Source organism: Hyperolius riggenbachi, chromosome 3, assembly GCF_040937935.1.
Source record: "Hyperolius riggenbachi isolate aHypRig1 chromosome 3, aHypRig1.pri, whole genome shotgun sequence".
NCBI lineage: Eukaryota > Metazoa > Chordata > Amphibia > Anura > Hyperoliidae > Hyperolius > Hyperolius riggenbachi.
This window is the reverse complement of record NC_090648.1, coordinates 336338402-336362929: the sequence shown is the minus strand read 5'-3', so window position 1 is coordinate 336362929 and position 24528 is coordinate 336338402. Positions and strand designations below refer to the sequence as shown.

The following is a 24528-nucleotide window of genomic DNA, read 5'->3' as shown; positions in this document are numbered from 1 at the left end:
AGAAATAATTAGCTTAATTTAGAATGGCTGAAATCGAGTGCGAAACATTAATCAAGGGAATAGTAAAGTTAGTCTGTTATCACAAGCTTAACTGTATTATTCAGAGTAGCTGTTATTATAGGCTCATTGCTGGCATATCTTAGCAGAAGGTTGTGACAGGATGCAGAGCCTGTCATATATACATGATATTATTTTAGCTAGTGTGTCACATATAGCTTGGCAGAAGAGAAGGAAATCTTGTCTATTCATGATATATGCTGAGGGAACGGAAATACTTTTGAAACTGCCTTCACACTGCATTTTCATTCTGTAGATATTACAGGCTTATTGAAGAATCCATCGACCCTTGTATGGTGTCTCCACTTAGTGCAGAATGGCTTCAGGGAATCTATTCATACGTACCAGCAGAACTTTGCAAGGTGTGGAGCAAATCCCTCCAGGATTTAACAAAGGTATGTATGGATTTGTGTCATGCTTTGCAAGCAGCTCTCATTGCTATTAATACATGAATATTTGACAAGTACAGTGGAGGAATTATTCTTGTGCATGCTACCCTCTAGATATAAAATAAGCCATTCTGCAAAACAGATCATTTGTTCTGAAAATACCACTGTGTAGATAAATGTGTCAGTAGTCAAAGCAAAATGTCCTTTTGCTTAAGTGAGTTTTAGTCATTTAGCAGGGAGCGTAGAAATAATTCAAACCCAATGGGGCATTTTCTGTAAGTGAAGGTATCTCATGTGAAATGAGAATATAGAACACACTAAATGATCAGGTTTTTTGGTTGTCAATAGCAATTACAGGACTATAAAGAATGGGACTTGTTTGAAAAGACAGGGGCAAAGAAAACTGGTATAAAGTTGCTCAAAATAGCCAATCAAAACTATTTTTTTTAAATGAATCCTTCTGATTGGTTGTTAAGGCATTTTTTTTTTACATATTTTTTTTCTTTGGTTTCTATGGACAACACAAAAGTTTCCAATAATCAGGTTTATTATGGCTGCAAAATTATTTGTAAGTCAATGGAAACTGGAGGAAAATAAGAATTATAATTGCCCATTGATGCTTTTTCTTTTAAATCATTTAACCAGCTCTAGGAAAGCAAAATAGATGTAATTGGCTGTTTTCAGTAATATTAATTTGCGTTTAATCAGCTGTGCTATGCACATTCCAAATTTGCCAATATGAAGTTCTTCTCAGTCTCAATATATACTGATACTGCTATTTGTAGTCGATTGTCTACTAATATGTGTAGTAAATCAGTTCCTAAAAGCTGAAATAGGTAATGCTCCACTGAGCTTCTTTGACATTTTAGTGTGTGTGTGTGGTTGGTTGGTGGTGGTGGTGGGGGGGGGGGGGGGGGGGGTTGGCGCTACACTTCCAACACTAACTAAAAAGGGGTGTTTATGTATGTTATATGTTGGAATGTCTGTTTTTTGAGGGGAGGGGGGTAGTGGCTGCATGTGTTGTAGAGGAGGCAGAGGAAGGTGGATTGGCCACACTAGTTACCAGGGAGGGGGGAGTAAGAAGGTAGACTCTGGAGGAGTAAGTGAAACCTGAGGAGGGGGACCCATTACATTTTCAAGGAGGTGGGAGCATGGTTTGTATTAATACCCATGAATTTAGAAGAGCGATAGTTTGAGTTTTGAATAATTGTCTACAAAATTCTAATTGGGATTGGAAGTCTCTGTCTGGGCAGCATCAATTGTTGCTCTACAATTTTATTGTAGAGTATCCAATATTCAAATCATCTGAGAGCGACACTATTGGCCAGTGCCTGGTTACCAAATGTTGTGGTCTAAACATGTCAAAGAATAAAAAGTATCTAGAATTAGGAAATTAAAGACACTAATGCTTTCAAGTGGAACAAATATTTGTTGTGTTGGTTTGCTTCCCCTTTCATATCAGTTACTTGACTGACCAGGGACTTTGCCATACTGAGCAGCTAGGGTTATTTTCTTTATATTAACTATATGTCTTAATGTCTCTTACTACTACAGTACCACTGTCTACATTATCTCAGCAAGGTAGACTAGGCAGTCTAGCAGCTGAAGGAAGTAGTACCCATAAACAGAGCAGCTGTGGCTGCCAAGTGTGGTTAGACCTTTAGCTTTAAGGAAGTGAGGCCTATTACAAAAAGAGCTCAAACAAAATATAATTCATATATTATTTTCCCATGTAGAAGATATGTTGTAAAATCAGTTTGCAGCAAACCCAAGTGCATCCAGAAAAAAGAGCGATGATGTAAACTGATTGGAACAGCAAATTTTGTTTCCACGGGAGTCACGCTTTCTGGGGCCTGAAGAAGAATATTGCAGGGCACTGTGAATAGATTTGCAGGGTGCTCTGAAATTTGCTGTTTATTACATTCTACAAATCAAATCCAAGAGGATCTAGATTTTACCTCAACCTGAAGGCAAAAATCCCCACCCCTCCTTCCCGCCCCAGCATTCCATGAAAGTGTAGTACATCCAGCACCATGGGAATCACTTAAAATGTCACGAATGTATAAGAAGGATAGCTTTTTACACAGAGATCAGTACATATGCTAACAATTCTCTTGACTGACGTGGACTGAGACTAAGCTCTGTGTATTAACCTCCCTGGCAGTTTATTAAAATCCGCCAGGGGGCAGCAAATAGGTTTTTTTTTTATTTTTTTTTCATGTAGCGAGACAACGTCTCGCTACATGATAGCCGCTGCTCAGCGGCATCCCCCCAGCCCCTCCGAACGCCTCCGGCGATCGAAGATCCCTTTCAAAGAACGGGATCTCCTGGAGGGCTTCCCCCGTTGCCATGGTGACAGGGCGGGATGACATCATCGACGTCGTGACGTCAAAGGGGATTCTGATCCACCCCACAGCGCTGCCTGGCACTGATTGGCCAGGCAGCGCATGGGGTCTGGGGGGGGGGCAGCTGCGGCGACGCGGATAGCAGCGGATCAGCGGGTAGCGGCAGCGATCGGGCACTGCACGCAGCTAGCAAAGTGCTAGCTGCGAGCAGCAAAAACAAAAATCATGCAAATCGGCCCAGCGGGGCCTGAGCGGGGCCTTCCGCCAGGAAGGTTAAAGGGTATGTGATCTGACATGTGGAATGAGATAAACAGGTGTATGTACTGTCATAAGCCTGCATAAAGCTATGCTATCTTCCTTCCTTTTTATTTCTTGCTGTAGGGGATTAACATTCCTGAGATCTGAATGACAGTCAGATTGTAGCAACTCTTACTTACGACTAATTACAGCCGTACAATTCTTGGAAGACAGAGGAGTTAATGTATGTGTAGTACAGAGATATCAGCAGTGATAATGCCAAAGGCTCTCTTCCTTAAGTCAGCAGGAGATTTACTAAATCTTTCTATACCCTATTACTCCAAGTAAATGACCAATATTTCCCCAATATCAATTGTTTATCTACTTAACAACATGCACCACATGATATTAGATCAGATTCCAGCAGAGACACAAGATGGCTAGGAAGTGCTGGGCAGCTACCAGGATGAATTGAAACATTCAAAACACCTTATGGTGCCTATATCTTTCAGAGAAATGTAGTGTTGTTAATATTGGGCATGCTGACTTCTTCTCAGGGGGCTTTGTTTTGCCTTCCTCTGAATCAAAAGAGTAGTGGGTTGAGCTTAATGAATGTGTGTTTTTTTTTTCAACATAAATAATTTAAAACCTAACATATGGAATGAGATGTCTCTGTAAATGTGCAGCAATAAAGAGATGACATTTACAGGAGTTTATGCTGCTGGATAGTTGTGGACTTCTAATATGGTTCCATGTAATTTTAGCTTAAATGGTGTGACATTAGTTTTTGTGGCAATTAGTACATTGGGGTGAAGTATAAATATTGCCAAAAGTAAACAATATGTTTTGCACCCAACCAAGTTGTAATCCCCAAATGTACCCACCCACCCACCCACCTCCATATCAAAACAACCTTCCTTCGTGTCACCCGTTAATTAAAAATATTCCCTCTCCACATCGTTGTAGTCATCCGACTATATCCCCATCAATCTAAAATTCTATTCTTTATTTCCAAACATTATTCCCCACAATATAACATGCTATTTACTAACTGTGTCTTAGTACAAATCCCACCTACCACTTTTTTCCCTTCTGGGGCTAATAGGACCATGTCTTCTAAGAGTTTTTCGCCTTCCTCTGGGAAGGCGATATGTGAGGGTGCAGTCTAATGTTGTTTTTTTTCTGGTTGAACTCGATGGACATATGTCTTTTTTCAACCCAAATAACGACCGTAATTTTGGACTGTAAGACGCTCCTGACCACAAGACGCACCTAGGTTTAGAGGACAAAAACCATGGGAAAAAATATATACTAAACCTGGTGCATCCATTATAAAGGGGAATCTTGTGGATTATGTCCCTTTGTACCTCATACCTCCATGTACCTCTTGTGTCTCTGTGTCCTCCTCCGTCCCCCTTGTGTCCTCCTGCGTCCTCATTTGTCCACCTCTGTCTTCCTTGTGTCTTCATCTATGCCCCTTTGTGGTCTCCTTATGTCCTCCTCTATGCCCATTTGTGTCCCCCTGTTAACTTCTCTATGCCCCTTTGTATCCTCCTTGTGTCCTCCTCTATGCCTCTTTGTCCCCCTTGTGTCCTCCTCTGTGCCCCTTTGTGTCCCCCTTGTGCCCCCTTGTGTCCTCTTGTGTCCTCCCCTATACCCCTTTGTGTCCCCCTGTGTTCTCCTCTATGTCCCTTTGTATCCTCCTTATGTCCCCCTCTATGCCCCTTTGTATCCTCCTTGTGTCCTCCCCTATGCTTCTGTATGTCCCTCTTGTGTCCTCCTCTGTGCCCCTTTGTGTCCCCCTTGTGTCCTCCTCTGAGCCCCTTTGTGTCCCTCTTGTGTCCTCCCCTGTGCCCCTTTGTTTCCCCCTTGTGTTGTCGTCTATGCCCCTTTGTGACTCCCTGTGACCTCCGTTTGTCCCCCTGTGTCATCCTCTGCATGGACACAGTACAGGGAGTCCCTGACATTGCGGCGGGTTGCAGGTTTTGTATTGTCAGGCATTCAGGAACTCCCTGCATTTGGGCTAAAAGACTCAGTGACATTTCCCCCCACTTTTGGGGGAGAAAAAGTTAGTCTGATCATCCAGAAAATACCATATGTAAATATGTAGCTACGTAATTTCTAAGGCATTTGTGCATAGCGCTAGGATAAGTGTTTACAAGCAATTATCAAATGCCTATGGAAGCTTAAAGTGGATCCTACGTGAACTTTTACTCATTGCATAATTGTGTTCCTTTCCTATTGTTTATAGCGCATTCCTCAAGCCAAATACTTTGTTTTTGTTTTAATACTCTAATTCTCTATAAACTAAATAAACCACGCCCACAGGTTTTCAGAGAGCCATGGCAGTAGCAAGGGCTCATGGGAGCTCAGTCTGGGGAGGAGGAGGTGTTACTAGCCATTGATTTCAGAGGCAGAGGGGAGATTAGATTTTTTTTTCACAGACTTGGTGATCAAGATACAGATAAGCCTGCCTCTGTGTAATGTTTACAAATAACATGGCTGCTGTCATTGTATCACAGGAAGAAATAATCATTTTCTATTCAAACTGTTTGCAGCTATATTTGCTGTGTAAACTATCTAAACTTTAGATAAAATATATAGACCAGTTACTTTGTTATAGTTAGTTTTTCATCTCGGATCCGCTTTAAGTGTTCAAAAGCACTCAACGTTGAATTTTACTGAGGTGGTCAAACAGCCTCTATGAATGCTGGATCAACAGTAGCAATACCAAGCACCTATCGTATCACAAGCTCCTCCTTAAACACTCATTTATTCAGTCACCAATCTGCACTTGACCACTCTGTTGTATAGCTCAATATTTTTTTTTTAAATGCTCTGTAACCAACCATGTTAACCAGCATGTACTGGCTGTATAGAAACATTTCTAAACCTTGTGTTTAATGCAGTCTAGAAAACAATCAGTTTTGTTAAGTATGTTAATAGTCAGACAAATTTATCAGAAGCAAAGTTTGACTACGTTAAGTGATTGTGCTAGTGATGTTACACATTAATGAGGAAGACAGATTTATGGGCAGCTTGTGAGCTTCTGGTAGCTAAGAGAATTTATATGCATAAAGAACATCTGGTGTCCAGATGTAGATGTACAGGGTGTCCACAAAGTCTTTACAATTTCAATAAAATTATGTATTATACCTTTTTTTCCTACAAAAGTTTTGATTCCTCTGCTTTTGACTTTGTAGATTACCCTTTGTTTTTGGGATTTACAGAAACAGGAGAGGAGGGGGTATACCAAAGCCTTTATTCTAGCTAGCAAAGCAATAGATATTTCATATTTTAGACTTTAGTTTCCCTTCTCTTTTAAACCCTTAGTCTCCCATTTGTAATACAGATGTCAATAAATTTACTTTATTGAGCAATATACAATGTTTTCTGCACTGTACAGTACAATGATTTTTGCAATAAGTATATTGAAAGTACCCATCTGGCTTCTGGCAGGCTGAATCCAGTAGCTCCTTATTGCAAGAAGATTGGAAATTCCTTTCCCACTACAAAGTAGATCACAAGACCCATTTTATTCCATCTCCTCCCACCTACAAAAAAAATTAATGGTTTGTAGCCAGCATATACACCTACCGTTCCTGGCCTGCAATACAAAATCATATATGACTGCTCTTTCATTCCCCTGCCCCCCCCCCCCTTCTGCACCCGTCTCAGAAGCACTTGGGGATGCAAGAATTTCTGAAGCTTGCCAGCTTGAGTACAGAAGGCACATAAAGTCAACATGAGACAGCAGTAGAACAAGGGGACAGAGCAAGGACTGGGAAGGCTCTATGGTATCCAAAACCTACTCTCCTTCATAGGTATCTTATCTGGAACTAGTTTCTAGGAAAGCAGACATAGAAATGTTCTTGGAAACTGTCTACCCATTATAAGTTAGGTTTAAAACAAGACTGGTATATTTGTGTTTAGTGGTTAGGTGTATTCCATGCCATAGTGATAGACGGCAGATAATTGATAGTTCGCTGAGTGAAGGTTTGCATTAAGTATCTAGATGAGCTTTCATGTAGGTATTGGATGACAGCTAGATTAACATTATTCTTTTGATTGATGTGTGTACTCTGGACATCATATTTAGTCCATTGTAGAAAATATACTGCACTGTAAAATGACTACTGTCTGATACAAAAGTTTTTACAGTTTGAGACATTGGAATAAAAATGAGCTCTTTTCTGTTGTCAAAAGTGCATACATGTTTAGTGTTGACTGAGATGAGCAAGCAAAAATTGTAAGTTCAATGGCTTCCCATGACAAAGGCCCAGGGATTTTCCATGCAGTCAGTGTTTGCCAAACTATTGCAGACAACACATAGGGGCTGTATGGTGGCAAAAAGTGTAGATTGGGCTAAGCAAATGGTGCACTGCAAGCTCCAGCAGCCACTGGGAACAGATCCCACCACAGGCAGTTCTAAAGGAGCGTGGAGGGAGGGGTTTATCACTCTTTGGCCTCAATTCACTAAGCTTATCTCCTGTCTTTAATAACTCTTCTAGAGTTATCACCATGGTGATAAGGCATGTAGTATTCTGGAAACATTTTACCTCAGGCAAACCTAAAGTTAACTCTTCTGTCTTTAAGTTAACTCTTCAATCCTTAAAATAACTCCAGAGTTAAAGACAGGCTGTTTATTAACTGCTGTGTGAAAATAACTACAGAGGAGGTACATTAACTACAGAGGAGGTAAATTAACTACAGAAGAGGTAACTTAAGGAATGAAGAGATAAAATAACTCTCTCACTGTGTGGAGGTAAGTTATCTCTTGCCTTATTATCTCCAGCATGATCTTAGTGAATTGAGGCCATTGTCACTTAAGGCATTCTCTGTGTGATTGCAGCTAGAGAGACAGGGAGAGAAGTGTATGCTTCAAAGAGAGATAGCTGTAGTTCGATCTATTTTACCAACTTGCAGCTGTGATTTATAGGGTGTATTGTGTGCCACGCAGTACTGTAATAGAATTACATAGCTTAGAACTGTGGCTTGGTTACAAGTTACAGCAAGGTATTTGTAGTCTTCTAGATTATTTGCTATTTGTGGTACACTGCATCTAGTACTGTGAGAAGAACTGTCAGCTATTGCATTCCTAGAGTGCTGCTGTGCTGAGTAAATTGGGGAGAAATTTGTATACAAATTGGTTACGCACAGTACTACTACAAGTTCACAGTGCCCCTTAACTGGCTGTATTGTTCTACCAAAATATTGAACCTTCACTCATTGGAATTATTGCATGCTACTTTAGTAAGTATTTAATTAAGGTGTCCATTAAACATACAATTTAAAGAATAGGCCTTCCAGTTGATCCGATTGGATAGTACTGGATGGTGCCAATCGACAATTACATTTATCAATTGTTAACTTCAAATCATTTATTTGATTTTTTTAATCTATTTTTTTTTCATTGATTGTTTCCTTATGATCATAAATGTATTAGACCTGTCATCAATTGATGAATTTTCAATACTATTTTGGTGTAAATTTGCGGAGCCACCCAAATTTCAGGGAAATCCCACAAGGCCCCTAGCTTAGAGGGCAGTTGTTCTTTATAACGTGCTAATTGAATGAAGATAGTATATTGAGGCCTGAAATTGAATTCAATACAGTGATAATACTGGAAGGTCTGATACATGCATAAATACAGTAGTGAATTTCCTTAGGAATTATTTTAACAGATTTTGACATCTCATATGAAATATAATGAACACATGATGATTGTAAAGTTCAGACTCCATTGCATGTTGCTGAAGCTACACTGGAAATGTCCGAAACTGCCTGAACATTCGGCAAATCAGCTTAAAGCCAACCTGACCTCAGAACGTCCTCTACTGTATGCTCTAAAACAGTGTTTATCAAACCTGTCCTTGTGACTCCCCAATGGTGCATGTTTTGCAGGCAGGCAGCCTCACCTATGCACAGGTGGGGTAATTGGTGTCTCAGCTAGGTGGATTCCATGTAGATGAGACACTGATTACCCCACCTGTGCATAGGTGAGGCTGCCTGCAAAACACACACCATTGGGGAGTCACAAGGACAGGTTGGAGGAAGACTGCTTTAAAAGATACACAACAGCATAATAACCTTTAAAGAAAAACATTTCTGTGTTACAGCTGATATAAATCCTAAAATAAATCTGCACAGTTTCTACTTCCTAATTCAAGGAAGCAGACATATTGTTAATATTGTTAACAACCTGTGCTTTCAAATGAGCTTATCTGTCATCTCTGCTATGGCAGTGAAAAGACACACATGATGGGGAATTAGACAGGCTAAACTTTCTAAATACATACAGGGTGCACTTCTCGGTTTCTGTCCTGTGCAAGAATTCAGGTCCACTTCAAAGCAATCACTAGGTAGGAGTGATAGGCTGCCATATTTATTTTCATTTAAACCAAACGAGTTGCCTGGCAGTCCCGTTGATCTTCTGACACCAGTATTGTCTGAGCCACAACCCTGAAACAAGCATGTGGCGAGTAACTGATCTGCATGCTTTTTCAGGGTCTATGGCTAAAAGTATTAGAGAGGCTGCATTAGCGAGATAGCCAGGCAACTTGCATTGTTAAAAATAAATAAATATGGAAGCCTCCATATCACTCTGTTTGGATTTACTTTGAGCAGATGTGCTTGGTATGGAATTTGTTAGACGCTACTGGACAGCCAAAGCAACAATACGTGGCATAGTTTAATGTACCTTGTACACTTTTACAAGGTATTTCACTTTTGCATAGCTTTGATAGTAGAATATCTGTAATCTCTACTGATATTTTTGCTATGGCCTGACCTAAACTTATTCTCACACAAGCCCTATCTCTCGATCTGACTCCCCTCACCCATGCCTCACCCTAACTGACCTTCCCTCACTGATGCCTAACTGACCCCCCCCCCCCGCAATGTCTATCTATGCCAATGCATAACACTAAGCTACCATCCTCCACTCCAACCTGCGCCAATACAACTGCCACGTTTGAGGCTGAATACACTAAATAACAGGCATAAGCAGCCTAATCCCAATATTTATCAGGTGCCATCAGCACCCAAATTACCCCCAAGCCATGCAATAGCCGCAATTAACATTGGGGTCTGCATGATGCCCATTTTATCATAGGGCTGCCAGCGCCCCCCAAAAATTGTTTTGCTTGAGTCGTCCTTCTGTAACATAGAGATCAGAGGTTCTAAATTTTCTAGTTTCCATACTCGCTCCAGTTCATGTTCTCGAAAGTGTTGTGGCCAAGAATTGAGCAAACTACAGACAATGAGCTTTAATTCTTATAATGGAGTCAATAAATGCAGACAGTATGTGTCTTCTGCAACTGATTCTGAGTTTGCTCACATCCAGTGGCATAGCTAAGGAGTTGTGGGCCCCGATGCAAGTTTTACAATGGGGCCTCCCAAGCACTGTATACATAACAATTGATACGGTGCATCAAAACCTACCAATGGCAACTACAGAGGTGAAAGAAGCGTATGGGGAACAGTTTAATGATTACCACTATTTAAAGTATCTATAGAGGTGATTATTACCAGTACAGGACCAATAGAGAGCTAATACTGTGGTTGAGGGAGGGCCCTACGGGGCCCCTTTGGCCCAAGGGCCCCGATGGGGTCCCTTTGGCCCAAGGGCCCCGATGGGGTCGCAACCTCTGCAACCCCTATTGCTACGCCCCTGCTCACAACAGTACACTCACTTATGATTTTGTTACAGATTCTCCCACAGGTTCTGGACTTCCTGGTCCTCTCATTGAATGTCTGCAGACAACATATCAAAGTTGAACTCCATCCATAATTCTTCATATAGTGAGGAAGGGATAGAATTTAGTAGTTTATTATAGCTGTATTTGCCCTCACTGCAGAAATTTCCTCTGAATATATTGAGGCTGTATGTAAACAGGAGGTGAGGAAAAACCTTCATCTCCAGGCAAGACAGACAGCAATAACACAACAATTCTTGTGTGAAGGATATACCTTCAGTCAGGATTTCATTGCTTCGTGTGTCTCCTTCACTTCTGTTTAGGTGGCTGATGTCACTACAACAGGAAACAAGGGTGGAATCTTTCCTTTTGTGTTAAGTACTGTCTAAATTTAAAGCTTGCCTGAACTCAGAACTTCCTCTCTGCTCTAAAACATACACAACAGTATAATAAACTTTAAAGAAAAACATTTCTTTGTTACAGCTGATACAAATCCTGCAATAAATCTGCAGTATTCTACTTCCTGTTTTCATGGAAGCAGACATATTGTTAGCATCCTGTGTTTCCAGTTAGCTTTATGTCATGGCAGGAGCTGGAAAACAAGTGTTTGCTTTCTTAAAACAGAAAGAATTTGCGTGAATTCAGGTTGGAGTGAGCTCCAAGATGTCTCCCAGTGCATCATTGCTGAATATATGCAAATTAACCATTGTTGCCCTTGGAAGCTAAACACATCTGCATATCTGCTGGAATGCAATGATGTGTCAGCTTGTTAATTTGTACAGAACCATAATAATCTGACATGCATACAGACATATTTATGATTGGTTGATCCTCATCAGAGCATGTCATGGATTAGTTAGGCTCTATGGAGTAGGGCTTGAAACACCCAGAGGTAACGACTAACCAGCAAGCTCATGGTGACCCAGAACTCATTGGAGTGTGTGAGGGGCTACAATGATCCTAAAAGCCCCCTTACTAAAATGCTATGGAAAACAAAAGTTTGCTTTCTTAAAACAGAATCGACAACAATTACATTTATCAATTGTTTACTTGCAATCAATTATTTCATTGATTGTTTTGATTGTTTCATTGATTGTTTCCTTATGATCGTAAATGTATTGAACCTGTCATCAATTGATGAATTTGCAATACTATTTTGGTGTAAATTTGCGGAGCCACACAAATTTCAAGGAAATCCCACAAGACCCCTAATTTAGAGGGCAGTTGTTCTTTATAACGTGCTAATTGAATGAAGATAGTCTCCCATTGCATCACTGCTGGAGTCTCCCAGTGCATCACTGCTGAATATATGCAAATTAGGGTAACAATGGTTAATTTGCATATATTCAGCAGTGATGCACTGGGAGACATCTCAAGCTCACTCCAATATGAATTATTGCAAATTCTTTCTGTTTTAAGAAAGCAAACTTTTTTTTCCCATAGCATTTTAGTAAGGGGCTTTTAGGACCATTGTAGCCCCTTACACACTCCAATGAGTTCTGATTCACCATGAGCTTGCTGGTTAGTCTGTACCTAATGCCAGGAGCTGACGCAGTTGAAGAGATTGAATTACAGTGGAACAGTGGTGGGCCAAAATTTCGCATCGCAATTCACATTTACGCATAATCATAATGCGAAATTTTGGAGCAAATCGTAATTGATTTCGTATGTAATAGTAGTATTTCATAATTTTGCATAATTTCTGTGCTATTTCGTGAAATTTTGTGCCGACTTAAAGCAAATCCCCCATACATGCTATTGCTATGAAAATTGGTACATATGAGAATATTAGGTACAAGGCAGAAAAATAATTATTCAAAATGACATTGTAGTTTTTGAGAAAATAGATTTTAAAAATGCAAAGAAAAATGTTTTTTAAACGGTCATTTTTCAAAGTTTAAAAATCATTTTTTCTTTGCATTTTTAAAATCGATTTTATCAAAAACTATAAGGTCTTTTTGGAAAGTTCTTTTTTCCCTTGTACCCACTATTCCCTATTTAACATAAGTAGCAATTTTGGTGTCAATAGCGTGTATGGGGGCTTTTCTATTAACCTCCAAAATCGGCACAAAATTATGCAAAGTTTTGCGAAAATTACGCAAATTTTAATGTGAAATTACAAATGACTACGAAATAAATTTAGTTTGCAAATCGTAAGCACGTATAGGTGTAATTGCAAAAATTTACGCTAAATTTAACAAAATTGTAATTTTGCAGATTACGATCATCACTACAGGGGAATTAGACAGGCTAAAATCTCTAAATACATACAGGGTGCATTTGTCTGTTTTCCTTATGTCCTGTGCAACAGTTCAGGTCCACTTTAAAGGCAGTTTTCAATAAAGGCTCAATTGAAGTAGCAATTATATTACCAGCAATATAATGGGTACCCTCAAAATCAATAAGCTCTAAATTGCTTCCTAATCAATAATGCTGTTATAAGGCATTACTGAATGGATATAATCACCCTCTGACTGCACCAGTTCAAATGTCACTACTGTTTCTCCAATGTTCCCAAGCACCAGATGCAAACCCACTGCTGCTGTAGGTAAGCTTTACTGTACAGGATCTTCTCAAAAAATTAGCATATTGTGATAAAGTTCATTATTTTCTGTAATGCACTGATAAACATTAGACTTTCATATATTTTAGATTCAAATACACACAACTGAAGTAGTTCAAGCCTGTTATTGTTATAATATTGATGATTTTGGCATACAGCTCATGAAAACCCAAAATTCCTATCTCAAAAAATTAGCATATTTCATCCGACCAATAAAAGAAAAGTGTTTTTAAAACAAAAAAAGTCAATCTTCAAATAATTATGTTCAGTTATGCACTCATTACTTGGTCTGGAATCCTTTTGCAGAAATGACTGCTTCAATGCGGCGTGGCATGGAGGCAATCAGCCTATGGCACTGATCAGGTGTTATGGAGGCCCAGGATGCTTCGATAGCGGCCTTAAGCTCATCCAGAGTGTTGGGTCTTGCGTCTCTCAGCTTTCTCTTCGCAATATCCCACAGATTCTCTATAGGGTTCAGGTCAGGAGAGTTGGCAGGCCAATTGAGCACAGTAATACCATGGTCAGTAAACCATTTACCAGTGGTTTTGGCACTGTGAGCAGGTGCCAGGTCGTGCTGAAAAATGAAATCTTCATCTCCATAAAGCTTTTCAGCAGATGGAAGCATGAAGTGCATCAAAATCTCCTGATAGCTAGCTGCATTGACCCTGCCCTTGATAAAACACAGTGGACCAACACTAGCAGCTGACATGGCACCTCAGACCATCACTGACTGTGGGTACTTGACACTGGACTTCAGGCATTTTGGCATTTCCCTCTCCCCAGTCTTCCTATAGACTCTGGCGCCTTGATTTCCGAATGACATGTAAAAGTTGCTTTCATCCGAAAAAAGTACCTTGGACCACTGAGCAACCATCCAGTGCTGCTTCTCTGTAGCCCAGGTCAGGCGCTTCTGCCGCTGTTTCTGGTTCAAAAGTGTGTTCATGCTTCCATCTGCTGAAAAGCTTTATGGAGATGAAAATTTCATTTTTCAGCACGACCTGGCACCTGCTCACAGTGCCAAAACCACTGGTAAATGGTTTACTGACCATGGTATTACTGTGCTCAATTGGCTTGCCAACTCGCCTGACTTGAACCCCATAGAGAATCTGTGGGATATTGTGAAGAGAAAGTTGAGAGACGCAAGACCGAACACTCTGGATTAGCTTAAGGCCGCTATTGAAGCATCCTGGGCCTCCATAATACCTGAGCAGTGCCACAGGCTGATTGCCTCCATGCCACGCCGCATTGAAGCAGTCATTTCTGCAAAAGGATTTCCGACCAAGTATTGAGTGCATAACTGAACATAATTATTTGAAGATTGACTTTTTTTGTTTTAAAAACACTTTTCTTTTATTGGTAGGATGAAATATGCTAATTTTTTGAGATAGGAATTTTGTGTTTTCATGAGCTGTATGCCAAAATCATCAATATTTAAACAATAAAAGGCTTGAACTACTTCAGTTGTGTGTATTTGAATCTAAAATATATGAAAGTCTAATGTTTATCAGTAAGGAGATAAAAAACAAGATAAAAAAGGTGCCTGGCTCTTCTACTGACCACATATGCTATTGCTCCGTTGTTATTGCCTGATGAAGCGGGATCAAACCTGCGAAACGCGTTGCATATTTGGAGTTCATAAATAAAATATATTGACTGTGTTTACTACAGTCGTTGTGTGTCTACTTGGAGGAGGTAAGTCCACCACTACCTCCTCTATTTACCAAGAATTTGGTTTTTAAGCTCATTTAGCTTCCTTTTATCCTTTTGGCGCCTCTGTTCTCCTGCATAATGTTTATCAGTGCATTACAGAAAATAATGAACTTTATCACAATATGCTAATTTTTTGAGAAGATCCTGTATATCTTGCATATCTGTAATCTTCAGTAAGGTCTGATCAGTGCTACATTTTCCATGCATCGCCTTGCAAACCCACTGCTGCACTCTACTGTATATATGCTGTTCTAGCAGATCTATAATCTTAGGCCTCTTTCACAGTAGGACATTGCGTTTTGATGCGATGGTAAAATCGCAAAGCAAATTACAATGCAACGCCCCAAAAAAGTCGCAACGCAACTTAATGCCCCGTTATCGTCGCATACATTAGAGCATACAGACAATGAAAAGTATGCTTCCAAGTAATTACTGAGCATGTGCAAACAGTCCAACGCAGCTAATAACGTGGATAACGCACATCACGCTACACGTTACACACAAACGCAACATGTGCACTGTGAATGTCACACAGACTTAGTATTGCTGTGCATTAGTCTGCGTTGAAACATTTTGTAACGTTCGACTTTATTGTTGCACTGTGAAAGAGGCCAAAAGTAAGGTCTGATCAGTTCTTTGCATATCCCTTTTTTGCTTTCACCTGCAAAGAAAACACGGGTACATTTTCAGGATCAGTTGGGAATGCACAACAAAATGATCACATATACAACACATGGTATATATCTAAAGCCTTCACACGGATGCAGACGTATTACAGATGATGTGTAACATATGACAGTTATAAAAGAGAAGTACTTGTAAACCAGAAGCAGTCAGGTGGTCCATATATCTCTTCACAGGAACAATTCAGTAATGCATTATAATTGCATTATTCACCAGGGAGCAATTTGGGGCTAATTTAATGTATTTATAAATACACTAATCCTTTAATGATAATAGGCATAAGCATGTCTGATAACCTCAGATCCCAAAAATGAATTATGGGAAGTAATCTGTGTCCCTCACTGACAGATTGTACACCCGCTTTAAGTATAGTTGTGACAGCCTTCCAATTGTTTCACTGGAGAAAATGCATTTAATCTTACGAGGATTTGTTCAAACAACCCCAGGAACAGTTTTCAATGGGCATATATCAGCAGAGAAATTACCATATTAAACTATAATCCCTAAAACCCAGCTGGATGTGTGATTATCTTTATATTGACTCTTCTTAGAAATTGACTCTTCTGTAACAAAAACGCTTGGAAAATCGCTCTGATCTACTTTCCTATACTGTACATTAAAGCAGAAACGCCTCAGAAAACCACAAAAATGCTGCAGGACCAGAGTTTGCGTCTTCCAGAGTAAAATGAGCCATACATTTTTTTTCTTCTATGTTGCAGTCACTTACAGTAGGTAGTACAAATCTGACAGAACTGACAGGAAAAGCTCATGGGGGTTATAAAATAGTGTTTCCTTTATTTATAGGTTTTCTTTATTTTTAGCACTTAGTAAATGGCATTTGTTCGGCCCAATTGATAAAAAAAAGTGTATGTTAAGCAGGGAGGCTGGCCAACATCTTTGTATAAATCTTTCAGGGAGTGTCTTAATAAAAAATAAAGGCCATGCTAAGAATATGGAGAGATGGAGTAGCCTAAAACCTGTTGGTAATGTCAGATTCTGACTACTTACTGTAAGTAAAAGCAACATAGAAGAAAAGTAATCTATGGCTCATTTTACTCTGGAAGAAACATACTTGTTGTTTGTATGTGTTTACATAAATTTTAAATTTTATATTTGCGACAGTGGTCCTTTAAATGTCCTTACTTCACAAAGACAGTCAGTTGACGTTGGGGTTTTTGTAATGGGGATTTTGTTTGCTGCTACATGCATCTTAAAGTGCAAGGGATGTATGGAGGTGCCCATCCCTAACAGCATTGTAAAAATGCTAACTTCCTTGCAATAAAAGAGACTTCTTGGCTAGAATATTTTCTTGATCTTTCAATTAAAATGGGTTATTATATTGAAATGACACTTTATATCTGCATACTTAATCAGCTGGAGAAGTCTATCTAGAGGAGCAGAATCGCAGTCAACTGACCAGTGTTGCATTTTCAAGAGGACATTAAGAGCTGCTCTCACTGGTTTCATAAATTTTTTTGCATTTATTCTTTAAAATCTCCTATATAGCAACCTTTTCACAAAGCCTAATGATTTTTTTTTCAACAGAATCTCTGGAACATATTGTAAAGTATATTTTAAAGAATTGTTTTGTCAACTAAAAACTCCAGCTAAAACTTTTTTTTGTTGTGTAGTTTTGGATGGAATTAGGGCTAGCTTTATAGCTTGTTGGGTTTTTATTTCTATTTTGATGGTGATATGATAGAAAGTGAGGAGATGTAGACCACTGTAAAAAATAAAAAAAATCAAATAAAGGTTCTGACCCGACCTTCATAATGTTAAAGCAAGCATTTTTTTTGCTCTATTTGTCCCTGTTGAAAATATTACAGTAGTGTCCCGGCTATCTGGAACTCAACCAGTAGTCTCAACAAACCAGCACAATCCAGCAGTACTTACAGTGGTGAAGGCCAACTTCTTAGGCTGTTTGTGGACTTTGCTGTGCTTTAAGACTGGGCTCCATGGCTCCCCCAAGATTAATATACTTTAAATTACTGTATTTTAAAGAGACTCTGTAACATATAAAAACGCCCCTGGGGGGTACTCACCTCGGGTGGGGGAAGCCTCGGGATCCTAATGAGGCTTCCCAAGCCGTCCTCTGTCCCGGTCTCGCTGCAGCCCTCCGACCAGCCGGCAACAGACACGACTGTGACTTCAATATTTACCTTTGCAGGCTCCAGCGGGCCGCTGTGGCTGCTGTCGGCTCCGAAGTAGATGGAAATACTCGATCTCAGTCGGGTCCACTCTACTGCGCAGGCGCCAGAGACTTGCGCCTGCGCAGTAGAGCGGACCAGACGGCGATCGGCTGCAGCAAAACCCCCGAGGGACAGAGAATGGCGTGGGAAGCCTCATTAGGATCTTGAGGCTTCCCCCACCCGAGGTGAGTACCCCCCAGGGGATGTTTTCACGTTACAGTTCCTCTTTAACATTTAGTATTTAGCTCCTGACATGTTTATAGTGGGGTACAGCATTGTATTAGTTAGGCCTTTCAAAAAATTTTGTCAGGCAACCAGAATGTCCATGCCAGACATTTTACTATGATGTCCTGGTGTAAATGCAACAGTGTATGATATAGATCTCAACCTTATCCTAATTGATATCTCTACAGTTCCGATTTTTCTCATGCAGAATCTTTAAAATGTGAATTGTCAAATCCAAAATGTATTATTTGAACGCTTCCTTTTTTTTAAAACCATTTTCTGCCTTTGTGTATTTTAAGGAGACAGAAGATGATTATACTCGTGCCATCAGGAAGTCCATGTTAGACTACATATTACTGGATCCAGTGGAGCAACAAAGGCTTGGCATCCAAGTGTCATCCAAGGTATGGAATTTTGTTTGATTTTCTCTCTTTTTTTTAAATAAGCTGATATGCAGCAGACACAACTCCACATACCACTGATGTAATTTTTGTGCAGTGCTGCAATGTGCTGTAGAGTGGGATGCCATTTAAAGCGGACCTGAACTCAAAGCTTCCTCTCTGCTCTAAAAGATACCCAACAGCATAATAACCTTCACAGAAAAATATTCCTTTGTTACAACTGATGAAAAACCTACAATAAATCTCCAGTGTTTTTACTTCCTGCTGCCATGGAAGCAGACATATTGTTAACATCCTGGGCCTTCAAATTAGTTTGTCTGCTGTAGCAGTCAGCTGACACAGGAGAGACATCAAATTGCAACTTGTGATTAGTCACAGATGAAGGGGGGGGGAGTTAGTCGGGCTAAACTCTATAAATACATACCTAGTGCATTTCTCTGTTTGCCTTCTGTCCTGTGCAAGAGTTCAGGTACACTTTAAAGTGCATATTTTTTGCCACTTTATAAATAGTGCTTAAATTATGGCACTATTAAAAATACTAGAACTGTGTCAATGAGCTTATTGGGTCTTGGCTCACTACTTAAGTCTTCCATATCATGGTGCCCTGCAAAAACCTCCAAAGAAGGTTTGGGTCTCACCTTTGAATGAAATGCTGTGCTTTTCCTCCCTCCGCTGTTAGCACACTGTTCAATCCTTTGGTCCAGTAGCACAAGATAAAGAGGGTGAAGGAAGAGACACCAGCCCTCAGCATGCAGTGCAGAACATTCAAATTGTACATTCACTAGGGGATCACTCACTTACGTTGAACACCAGAAGGAGGTGCATAGACCCCCATTGGATGTTCTGTTGTAATTAAGGCACCTAAATTACCTTTATTTATGTTTGCAAAACATGTACCTCCTTCTTATGTTCAATGCACATAAGTTGTGCATTCTAACATCTTGTCCGCATACAGGAATAGAGTCTCAAGAAGGGTTAGTTGCTGAAAGCTTACTCCTTTTTCTTTTTAAGTTAATAAATGGTATCATCCTGATTAAAAACTTCCGACTGCTAGATATACTGTAGTTCACATGGTCACTTCACGGCTGGAGTTTCATGACAGGTGGAAGTGGTGTAACTTTTTAAGGTTTTTGTGCTTAAACAACCCCCTTCTAATTTTTGTACATTTGAAAGAGTAGCATCTTCCTGCCAGACATTGACAATGAAGTGCGTGGCAACTACAGTGGATGTCAACTGTTGGACTCAAAGCATTTATCTACTGCATTGTTCAGTAACCAAATAGCCTTGTTTCCCAGGTGATGGGCAGCTGAACTATACAGTAACAACTTGGTAACTGACCAATTTTACAACCATGTGAATAAAGTCTAAGATGGCAAATACTGCACTATACAGGAGAACCTTATTGGTTATAGTGTCACCTTTTCTCTGCTGCCTAAATTGCTGCTGAGGTGGTGGTAACAAATGATTTTATGACAAAGTTAGGTACTTTTACCAACTCAACATCAAAATACATTTAATATTTTTTATCTTATTATTCTATTTTTTCTTATTTACCTGAAGTTCAAGTGACCATAAAATACAGTAGCCAAATTCTGTCTCCTTTTAGATGTGTAAATTATCATTAAAAAATGATTCCTCCCGAGTTCTTTCAAAGATGCGGGATATTTCTTTCCTTGATAATGAGTTTCATAGGCCACAATATGATAGGAGTTGGAGAGCTTTTGTGGGCTCTGAAAAAAATGAGCTTTCTTCATGTCTGGAACAAATGAGACCAATATTTGTAATGGAGCTGGCCCTGTGGGAACATTGTATTTGATGGAGCTCATACAATGCTTTACCGGAGCATTTTCAATTCTCGGCAGACTGCATAGCAAGGTGGTATAGGACTGCCATCACATTTCTCACATCCATCACCTCTCCCATTAATGTGATCCTTCTACGCATGCTGTAGATACAGATCTGAAATGTGCAGTGGTAAAGGGGAATGGTTGCAGTAATAAAACCACCCTGGTCATGATGATAGAAAGTGACAAAGGAAGGAAGGAGACAGGCGGTCAGGGTGATTGCATTGAAATGAGAAGAGTGGCAGCCAGAGGGTGAGCTGCTAAAGAAGAACTGTCAGACAGTGTACACATTGTGCATTGTTATTTAAATCAAGGCACTGCGCTTCAGATATTTTTATTCATCGTCAGCAATCATTCCAGGGAGATGAGTTTATGGGTCTGTTGTAAGAATTTGCATCCCATTATAAATGAAACTTCCGCATAACCACACCGTGCACTTTAAAAGCTCGGTTACAAATTCTCTGTTTCCTATTTCACCCGCTGCTAGTCTGATCTACGTTATAGTGTGTTTTTCTGTAGACTGAATGCAGCCTTATGGAACATTTAGGCTAAGATTTGTTTTATTAGAAAAAGTATTTAGAATGCACATAAGATATAAATAGGTCCGATAAACAATGTGGTTTAGCATGACGCTGTTACATGGGTTTTTAGGCACAACTATAGTTTATTAAAATCCTAGGCATAAAGATCAATAGCCCATATTGCCAATGTAGAAGGAATTTGCAGTAATGTACTACATTCTGAAGAATCTTAAAGGACAACTGAAGTAAAAATAATACGGAGCTGCTGCCTAGTATATTTATTTCCCTTTAAACAATACCAGTAGAGATGGCCCGAACAGTTCGCCGGCGGACAGTTCCCAGTGAATTTCCGCTGTTCGCATTCTCGGCAAACTGCGGACATGACGTGTTCGACCCACCCCTATACATCATCATGAGGCAAAACTTTGACCCCTTACCTCACAGTCAACAGACACATGGCAGCCAGCGCCCCCTCCTGGACCCCCCACCTCCTATTAAAAAGAAGTTGCGGTGGCCATATTGGATTCATTCTCTGCTGGCTGCTGACTGTTAGTGAGGGAGAGCATTAACTAGGCCTGTGTTTTTGTTTCTCACTTGCTGTGAAAGCACCCCAAACAGCCCTTTTGAGGGCTAGTACATCGTTCTCCTGTGCACTTTTTTGTGTGTTTGTGACACACCACAGCCTACTGACACCCAGAGCTGTGCACACTACTGCTATTGTTGCTACATTAAGTTGCACGCACAGTACCACTCCAGTGCATTATTTGTAGGAATGTACTGTGATTTCTGCCCTTGGGGGATTAAAACCCAACTTTGTGCAACTTTGTAATTTTTGGTGGGATTTTTGGCATGGATCCCCCTCCGGCATGCCACAGTCCAGGTGTTAGACCACTTGAAACAACGTTTCCATCACTTTTGTGGCCAGAAACAGTCTTTGTAGGTTTTAAAATTTGCCTGCCCATTGAAGTCTATGGTGGTTTGCATGTTCGCGAACATTTGCAGAAGGTGCAAAAATTCTTTTTGCAACATCTCTAAATACCAGTTGCCTAGCACCTCTGCTGTTCTATTTGGCTACAGTAACATTTGAATAACACCAGAAATGAGCATGCCGCTAATCTTGTCAGTTCTGACATTTATGTCAGAAATGCCTGATCTGCATATGCTTGTTCAGGGTCTGTATCTAATGGTAGAGGATCAGCATGACAGCCAGGAAACTGGTAATGCTTAAAAGGAAATAAATAGGGCAGCCTCAAAATCCCTCTCATTACAATTGTCCTATAATATGATGCAGTAACTCCCAGTTTAAAGTGAAAAGTACTGGTTATACACTGCTAGGACCTTTATTCCAGCTGCCACTAGGGTTTTATCTGCATTACAGTATATTCCCCATGTATGAATGAGTTGCACATGTATGAGGCTGATGACATTTGAACTCTTTCTCAGCCTATATAGCTGAACTTGTGAACTCAGAATTTACGATACCTCTGTGTCAGTCCAACTCCCAGGTCTGTGAGCAGGGAGTAAACAAGGATCCTAATCTCAGCTAACAACCTCTCACTCCATTTAGATGTTCTGTTTCAATTAAGGCATCTTAAGGACATGTATTTATGCTTGAAAAAACATCTGTTTTCCCTTTTGATGTTTCATGTATATAGCTGTCTGTACCATCAGCCTGCAAACTAACAGGATGTAAGCCCAACGAAGGCTGCAAGGCCGAAAGCTTGCTTATTCTTATTCATTTTTAGTTAGCCAATAAATGGTATCATCCTGATTTAAAACTTCTTGAGTTACACATGTGAGTGTGTGTGTATTAAGATTAGTATGCTTCTTGATAAGAGTTTATTGCCTAGGCAATGTCTGGAAAGGCTTTTAAAATATTGTTGTTTTTTTGTAGAAGACCTGTATCTAAGTGATGATGAGTTTAACATTGTCCTATCAAGCTAATTGGCTTCAACCAGGAGGCAGACGATGAGGCTAGCAGATCACTGAATAATTAAGAGCTCTTGTTTAATTGAAACTGCACTCTTGCTCATTAAAAGGCAATCCTTTCAGTATTCGTTCAGCTCAAGACCAATGGCAAACCTTATTTCAGCAAGCATACATGTTGAAAATGAGTAACAAGCTCTTAATCTGTACAGTTAATTACTCAGTGAACAAGGTGAGATGTTTCTGTGGAGTCTGTACTCCTCAAATAGTGTTCAGATATCTGGCTTGCAAAGGAGTGCAATTGTAGCTTCTGTCAGTTTGGGAAACCTGTAGCTGGCTGGAAATTGAAATGGAAATATACTTTTTAACATTGAATTAATAATCAAAAAATGTTGTGGAGCACTAATATGCTAACAGAATTTTTCAGTGAAAACCGAGTCTAACTTTAAATGGATGAGCTGCTAGAAGCAGTGATGCTATTCCTAGTAGTTACGAGTCCATAGCTACTCGGAATATAAATGTTAATGAAGAGCTGATTAATCAGCTGTGACCACGGGTGATGGGGGTTAACTTACCCTTAAGTCTGCAGGATCCTCTGCGTTCCATTCCCTTACCGCGCAAAGTGTTGGCCGTGTTCCATGACTCACTACAGCACTCCCTGCTTCAAGCCGGAAGGAGGAAGCGCAGAAGTGAGTTGTGGAACACGGTCAACACTTCGCGTGTGAAGGGAGTGGAATGCAGAGGATCCCCCAGACTGATGGGTAAGTTAATCCCCATCACCCATGGTCACAGCTGATTAATCAGCTCTTCATTAACATTTATATACTTGTAGCTACTCAGAAGAGTCTCACTAGCTATAAGCTTTGACTTAACCCATTTCTGCCACCAGTGTGGGGCAAATTTGGGCAGAACTACTGTTAATGTATAAAATAAAGTACTTTCAAAAACCAAGAACAAATTGCAATTTTTTTTTTATCCCCTCTAAGATATCCAACAGCGCTGGTCGGGAACGGTTTCCATGGCACGAAAGCATTAATGCAGCACGTACAAAACTGCAGAATGACTTGCATATTGTGCATCCTGTCATGTCTAAAGTTCTGCATCTCTTCCACACAAAGTAAGTTTATTCATGCTAACAAAATGCAACTAAGATAGTTGGTTAGATCTACTGTAGACCTTCAAATGTATACTAATTCTGATTTTAATAGAATTGGTGAAGATCTACTTATAGAGGAACTTAAGGGAAAAGGGGAGAAAAATAAATCAATATATTACAAAGTGAGAAGTTCAAAAATAGAAGCGAGATCAAAAAATGATTGCTATTCGCCCAGTGGCGTAGCTAAGGAGCTGTGGGCCCCAGTGCAAGGTTTACATTGGGCCCCCCAAACGCTCTATACATAACAATTGATACGACACACCAAAACCTGCCAATGGCAACTACAGTGTCAGAGGTGCAGGAAGGGGATGGGGTACAGTTTGTCAATGATCACTACTATTAAACGCATCTATAGAAGTGATTATTATCAGCATAGGACCAATAGGGAGCTAATACTGTGGTTGAGGGTGGGTTCCTCAGGGCCCCTCTGGCCCAAGGGCCCCGATGCTGTCGCTACCTCTGCACCCCCTATTGCTACGCCACTGTATTCGCCATGTAATTTGTTCTTATTGTCTGATACACAATCAGCCTGCACTTCATCATGTTTACTTCTGGCAGACATGAAAAACAATAGACTGAACCAA

General features: G+C 40.1%; 1 protein-coding gene across 1 annotated transcript in view; it reads left to right on the top strand.

The window, feature by feature from the left end:
• Positions 1 to 24528, top strand: part of LOC137562326 (dynein axonemal heavy chain 3-like) — a 1996682-nt gene that overhangs the window by 315136 nt on the left and 1657018 nt on the right. Inside the window, exons 8-10 of the mRNA XM_068273663.1 lie at positions 314 to 452; positions 18396 to 18500; positions 23775 to 23905. Of these exons, the coding sequence (XP_068129764.1) occupies positions 314 to 452; positions 18396 to 18500; positions 23775 to 23905 (375 nt within the window). The remainder of the gene's footprint in view (positions 1 to 313; positions 453 to 18395; positions 18501 to 23774; positions 23906 to 24528) is intronic.